Here is a 7,422-nt window from a genome sequence, read left to right as displayed (position 1 = left end):
ACCTTCCCTCTGATTTATGTTTCTTATCAACATTATTGGACAATGTATTTTAACTGTAAGCTCATGTGGTGGTATTCCTGGAAAGTTTAGTTGGTTTAGGTATTCAATTGGATACAAGCCTTCCATATCTGATGTGTGCTTTCCATTTGGTTCCATGATGTCTGTACTATTGTATGTCCTACCACTTGTTCTCACGATTTTTAAAACGTGGGTGTTTATTTCGTCGGCTGTCTCATTTGTAGGAGAAACTATTGCTCTTACTGAAAGGTCTGCAGCAGTGGGGTCAATAAGTATACCATCTCCATAAACAAAATCTATCAACGTTTGTAGAGAGTTTGGAGTGGCAGATATTAGGAGTGAAGATGGAATTTGTACCCAACTTGAATCACGTGGGTCATCTTTGTCTGGTACACCTATGACTCCATCTCCAATAGCTAGCAACCATGTTGCAAAGGCTGATGTGGACATTGAATTTTGGGTTGTTATGTCAGACGATTGTAGTCTCATGTTTTTATGTAAAATCCGAACTATGAAATATGGCCATAGGTATGAACTCGGTAAAGTTAGTGCAATGATTTCCGAACGCGTACTTTTTGGTACAACAGGAAGAGTCTGGCGGAAATCACCACCAAGAAGCATCGATATCCCTCCAAACGGTTGCTGATCACAATCTAGCACATCTCTAAGTGAGCGGTCCAAAAATTCAAAGCACCTTCTGTCACTCATTGGTGCTTCATCCCAAATAATGAGTGTTGTACGTTGCATAAGTTCGCCAAGGAAGGTGCGTTTTTTAATATCACATGATTTTTGTCTGTTAAGTTTATAGGTATCTTGAATCTTGAATGTGCATTGTTCCAGAAGGTAACAAAAGTGACGCAATTCCAGAAGCAGCAACAGCCAATACAATCTTTCCTATGGATCTGAAATAGGAAAGAATGGTTGTCCATAGGAATGTCTTGCCGGTACCCCCATGTCCATAAACAAACATCAGTATTTGTTTTTTGTTTTCTATGGAATTGACAACTGTGTTATAGACCGATCGTTGGTCACTGTTTAGTTTTGGCACCAGCTCATTGTGCTCTTTCAGCAGCCCTTCCTTGTCGTAGGTCAATTCTTCCAGTAGAAGCCGATTTCGTAAAATACCAATGACATCAGCTGATGGAACAGGAAGGCCAAAGTCTCCCATTGATTTGGATGGAACAGCGGAACGGAGGATGTTATCTAAATCATGAAGCAACTGTTGTTCAATTATGTCAGCAGCTGAAGCAATATTCTTATATGGTATTTGGAGTTTCAAGGTATGTAGATAGTCATATTTCATCTTATCACATGCACTTTCCCATAGTAAACGTGGATTGCTGACCTCACAGAAAAGCAGTAGGTGGCAAAAAAAGGATCGTAGCTCTGATGCGGTTGCCCAGATGGAAGCTTCTGTGAAACAGGTAAGCCATTCAATATCATCCCCTATCAATCCAAGTGCATTGCAAGCGGCCCGAAAGGTTGGGTAAACGGTACCTCGTACGGTACGCAAATCTTGAAACGATGTACATCCCTTTTGGTGACAGAGTAGCATCCGTAGGTAAAATAATTCACCAGATGTAGGATGTACGATACAAGCCGACCTACTGTTTTTGATGACTCATAAATTCTTCGGCTCCATGACTTAGATGACTTTTCCCATTTGTAAGATTTTGGATAATCTATGTATGTAAAATCATGACCTTTTGCATCTCTTGCATTACTTTCAAACCACGCAAGTAGGGTGGTAATACTGCTGTTCGGATTTGATAGGACTTCAGGTATTGTGTTTTCTCCATTGAACAACAATTGTTGCATGTTTTCCTCATGTACAGTTAGAATCTGTACAGCTGGATGACGATGATGTATACGGAAGTCTAACATCCGCCATGCTGCTTCGTGTGGGCATATGTAGCGCCCATCCAAAAAGTTCTGTACCTCGTTTATAGCACATATATCTTCATTTTCGGGTCTGTTATGGGTAGCAGTGGGTGGTGCTGCAGATGGCTGATTGGTTGATTCTGCCTTTTGGAGAGTGTATCTTATGCGATCAGCTCCTTTGGAAATATACTTAAACAGGTTCTTAATCATCATATTCCAGCCACAGTATTCAACATTGATGTGTGCATGGAAACGGGAACAAAGCCTTTTATTGTAGGGCACGACATATCCATTGTTTACAACCTGTCCATATTGGGTAGTATGATGTGCATTTACGCTACGTTTGTACCGTACATATCCCTCTCTGTCAAAGAATGTACTATCAACAAAGGGTCTAGGGAAATGTTTAGTACATTTACCATCTCTCATACATGGAGCCTTTTCATTAAGCGGTCCACACGGGCCATGGATCATGCAGCTTGTTATCGTCTCGTACAATTCTGCCTCGTTAATTGGATCCGGCAACTCTACTGTAATATATCTGTCAATATCAATTGGATTTTTTATTCTGTCTGAACTGTTTACCCAAAGTAAAGTATGACAATGCGGAAGACCTCTCTTCTGGAATTCAATAGTGTACAAATCTGTAATTATGAAGAATTTTCAAAATATTAACATTTAATATTTTTCTATTTCTAAATTAGTGTGTAAGCATACATTGAAGTTAATATCTGAACAGATTTCAAACTGAAAACATATCACATTTAATGGAATACAGATAAAAAAACAAATAATAATAATAAAAAATATTAAAAAGTAGACATCTTTCAGATAGATATGGAATCTAATGTAGACCAGTTATAGTATGGAGAGAAGCATATGAGAGCATAAAGTAAAAGCTTTCATGACTGACAAATAACAGGAAGATTCTATCTCTACCAAATTATAACTAAAAAAACATTAAAAAACACACTTAAAAACAAACTGTAGTGAATATGTTAACAATCTGTTACCAAAACTCAAACACAAATGCTAGTACATATAGAAAGCTATATGAAATAAATAAAATATGGATACTGTGAACAGTCCCATACCATTATAACATGACATCTTAATGATTTCATGCTAAAAATAAAAGGGAGATACAAAATTAGCATATAAAAGATACCAATATATTAACAAACATTGAAAATTCAATTAAATATACTTTTGCCAAATAAGGGAACGAAATATTATATATTATGGAATGTAATAAAGTCTGTTAGAAAAATAATAGATACAAAAAGTCAGAAACAGAGTGAAAAAAATGGAAAAAAAAACCAATAAAAACTGAAAATTATTATGTATGAATAAAGAAGGATATTTCGAATGTAATATAGCATGTGTAGGAAGATATAGAATGTAATGTATAGCTGTTATAATATGGCAAAAAAGTTACACTTAGAACTAAAAAAAATAAAATAAACAAAAAAGTGAAAAAAATAAAGAAAAAAATTAACTGTCAATCGTTACGTATGAATAAAGAGCAGTGTTTGTAAGCATCAAGTGGTTTATTGCATTAAGTAAAGTATGTGTAAAATAAAATCTTCAAGAATCAGGACGAAACCATGTACCAGCATGAACTAAAACCTTTTATTGCAGTCAAATAACAGGAGGATTCAATATCTACGAAATCATAGCAAAAAAAATATTATAAAACACACCTAAAGCAAACACTAAAAAGTATGTTAACCATTCGTTAGTGAAATTGAAAGAGAAACGGTAACATATGTATAAAGGGGGTACCTTTGGAAATGATCATTAATATGATTGATGTTTGCAAAGACATATAGGTGGATATGAATCGAATAAAATATGAATCATGTAACCATTGGAATACTGAAATCACATCACGTCTTAATGATTTCATGGTAACAATAACATTATATTTAAAATATATATCAAACGAAGACAAAATGCAAAACATATATGCTTCAACCTCACCAAATGTTTTGTTCTGTTTTAGAAACCGAACAAACACATGTACTCTGTTATTTCTGCCCACTTCACATTACATATAAAACCGATAAACCATTGTGGATTGCCATAGACCCTATATATAGAAAGCAGATCAACAGGGAAATAACAGCAAAATTCAATTTCTACCAAATTATAACAAAAAAAACCACTAAAAACATAGTTGAAAACAAAGGGTAAACAATGTAAAAAAGTATATTAACTAACATATGTAAAAACAAATATTGAAGAATATGTTAACTATTTGTTACAAAATTGGAAATACATATGGTAACATATATATGAAGGGGTAGATTTGGAAATGATCATTAGTATTATTGATATCTACATAGACATATAGCCTACATGAATCAAATAAGCTATGCATTATGTAACCAATGCAACAGTGTTACAATATGACATCGTAATGATTTCATGATAAAAATCACATTATATTAAACACGTAGAAATCCATAAAAAGGTGACAGGTACAAAAGTGTGACAGACTGGAAAAAAAAACAGAAATAAATAAAACTAAATAAATAAATAAAAACCAAAAACTATTATGTATGAATAAAAAGGGATGTTTTGAATCTAATATACCATTTACAGCCAGATATGGAATGTAATGTATAGCTCTTATAGTATCTTACAAATGTGAGAGCTAAAAGCATAAAAAAAATGTAAATTATTACATATCAGTAAACAGCCGTGCTTGCAAAAAACCTAAATAAATAAATAAGTAAATAAAAACCAAAAACTATTATCTATAAATAAAAAGGGATGTTTCGAATCTGATATACCATTTTCAGCCAGATATGCAGTGTAATGTATAGCTCTTATAGTATCTTACAAATGTGACTCGTAAAAGCATTAAAAAAAAATTATATGTAAATTATTACATATGAGTAAACAGTCGTGCTTGAAAGCATCTACTGATTCAGTACATTGACTAAAATGTGTGTTAAATGAAATCTTCATGGATAAGAATGAAACCATATGACAGAATATATATATATATATATATATATATATATATATATATATATATATATATATATATATATATGTGTGTGTGTGTGTGTGTGTAAATTATTACATATGAGTAAACAGTCGTGCTTGAAAGTATCTACTGATCCAGTACATTGACTAAAATGTGTGTTAAATGAAATCTTCATGTATAAGAATGAAACCATATGACAGCGTAAAGTAAACATTTTTATCAGAGGAAAATAACATGGAAATTGAATTTGTACCAAATGATAACGAAAAAACATTAACAAACATAGGTAAAAACAAATATTAAAAAATATCTTAACTGTTTGTTACAAAAATTGAAAGACAAATGGTAACATATCTACAAAGAGGTAGATTTGGAAAGTATTATTAGTATGATTGATATTTGTAAAGACGTATAGCCTACATGAATCAAATAACTCATACATGAAAGGAATACAAAATTGAAAACATACATGCTTCAACCTTTCCAAATGTTTTGTCCTGTTTTAGAAACCGAACAAACTCATGAACCTTGATGTTGAACACTCTAGCAATGATATATGCGCTGCTATACACATCTCTTTGCATATGTGTATCCATGTAGCGTGTTATTTCTGGCCATTTCACGTTACATGTAAAAGTGATAAAGTATTGTGGATTACCATACACCCTACATATAGAAAGTGCGTCTTGATAATGACTATACATGAATCGGGGACCACCGGTAAATGATGCTGGTAAGAATACACGTTTGCCAACAACACTTGCCTCCCTGTCTCCCTTTGAAAGTGCATCATATAGGCCGCTAACATAATCAGATCGAAGATTAGATTGATGCTTAACAATGTAATCAAGACGACATTCTTCTATACATGTGTATGCATCAACCAAATATTGTTGGAAGAGCCGAGATGAGTTGACAATAGGAGACCAGATATGCTGACGGGCATGAATTTGATAGGCATAATACATATTGACGATAAGATTTTGAGCTGTTGCATCAATCCTATTTCCAATTTTCAAACGGGGTGACCAACTTTCTTCACCATATGGAAACAAAAGCGGGTATTGTAATGGCATATAGCTTGGATGCAGCTTACTGATACGCTGAGGCCGGCCCAATTGCGAATGGATAATGATGTCATATGTTGTAGAGATTGTGTCATCACCAGTTACTATACAACCCAAAGACCCAGGCGATGGCAAATCATACCTACGATCCGCAACATTGTTAAACAGTCGCACCGAATATGACTGTAAATTACTTTCTTTTGCTATTTGTTTTGCAGTCTTGAAGGTGCGCACATATTCGTTATTAGCCCCCAAAAACTTGACCAGATACCTGACAATGTTACAATCCAAATCGCTCTTTGCAGGATGATCAAAAGGTTTCAATCTGTTCTCTACTTCGTTCCCAGTATCAAAGAGGTAAAGCTGCAGAAACCTCGGACCCTTTACAGGATCCGGACAGAGCAAGCCAATTGTGTGGTTAATCTGACCAGATATCTTAAAAACATAAGGACCACGGTTATCATTCACATCCTCATCTACGTTTGCCCCAAAAGACGTCATAGAAAACATGCTATTATAAGCCCTAATATCCCTTAAAAAACCCGAATTTTGATACAGAGCAAGAAATTCGGTGGGAAACCTGGAAGGATAAGGAAGTACTACATCTCCACCTCTACAACAATGATTATATATCGGATGATCAGCTGTAGATGCATTAACGACTCTCTCAATATACCAGAACAACGCACCGCAGAAGGCACAAACACACGTACAGTCACCACAGTCCATGTAGTCGGGAAGAACAGATAATGGTTGTAAACGTCGAGACCTGCGCCGACAGCTGACGGAGGGAGGAACAGACGACGAACCACCGTCGTCACCTCTCCGCTTCGACGGAACAGCCATCACAAAATAAACGCACCACAGAGCAACAACAGCCGAAAGGAAGAACGACAGCAGAAGAAGAAAACAAAAAAGAACAGAAGAAGATTACCTCAAACAGAAAGCAGGAGCGGTGGAGGAGGCTTCTGGATTGCCTGAGAAAGGGGTAATAAAGCAGATACCATCCACTAACCCCGGTAAAACCCCGGTAAAGAGAAGAAACCCAAGGAACAGTACCTGGGTCAGGTACTATTCATAAGAAACAATTTCCATAATATATATATATATATATATATATATATATATATATATATATATATATATATATATATATATATATATATAATAAAAGTCAAAAAAATATTAAGTCAAAATCGTTTGATGTTTTGTTTCACAATATTTTTTCTAAAATATAACTTATGTATACGTACAGTTGACAATAATAAAAGATCAATATAAACATGTAACGTCGTGGTATTGTTTGTTTATTAGGTTTAAAACCGGGTTTTGCAACGGTCTGGATTAACGGTTCAAATGGTTTTATGGTAAAATCGACCAGTTCAATGTGGTACATAAATAAACAAAAATCCGCTCTAAGTAGACTCAGTCTCGTCACCGGTTTACAGTCCAACCAAT

At 34.6% G+C, this 7,422-nt stretch overlaps 1 protein-coding gene across 1 annotated transcript; it reads right to left on the bottom strand.

The window, feature by feature from the left end:
• Positions 1-820: 820 nt before the first annotated feature.
• LOC145130328 (uncharacterized) lies at positions 821-6,810 on the bottom strand. The gene is made up of 4 exons (XM_079065145.1): positions 5,367-6,810; positions 1,549-2,543; positions 1,336-1,431; positions 821-1,237 (listed from the first exon to the last, which is right to left on the bottom strand). Exons 1-4 carry the CDS (start codon positions 6,808-6,810, stop codon positions 821-823), a joined length of 2,952 nt encoding a protein of 983 aa, XP_078921271.1.
• Between the last annotated feature and the right edge of the window lie 612 nt (positions 6,811-7,422).

This window comes from Lactuca virosa, chromosome 8 (assembly GCF_052849685.1).
Source record: "Lactuca virosa cultivar CGN04683 chromosome 8, Lactuca_virosa_CGN04683_v6, whole genome shotgun sequence".
Lineage (NCBI taxonomy): Eukaryota > Viridiplantae > Streptophyta > Magnoliopsida > Asterales > Asteraceae > Lactuca > Lactuca virosa.
This window is presented reverse-complemented; position numbering and strand designations above follow the sequence as displayed.

Coding starts and splice junctions, on each gene's coding strand:
- LOC145130328 (XM_079065145.1), bottom strand. CDS start 6,810: ATGGCTGTTCCGTCGAAGCGGAGAGGTGACGACGGTGGTTCGTCGTCT. Junction 1,432..1,548: donor ACTCTGTCACCAAAAGGGAT/GTACATCGTTTC, acceptor CCTGTTTCACAG/AAGCTTCCATCTGGGCAACC. Junction 1,238..1,335: donor TCCACGTTTACTATGGGAAA/GTGCATGTGATA, acceptor ATTGAACAACAG/TTGCTTCATGATTTAGATAA.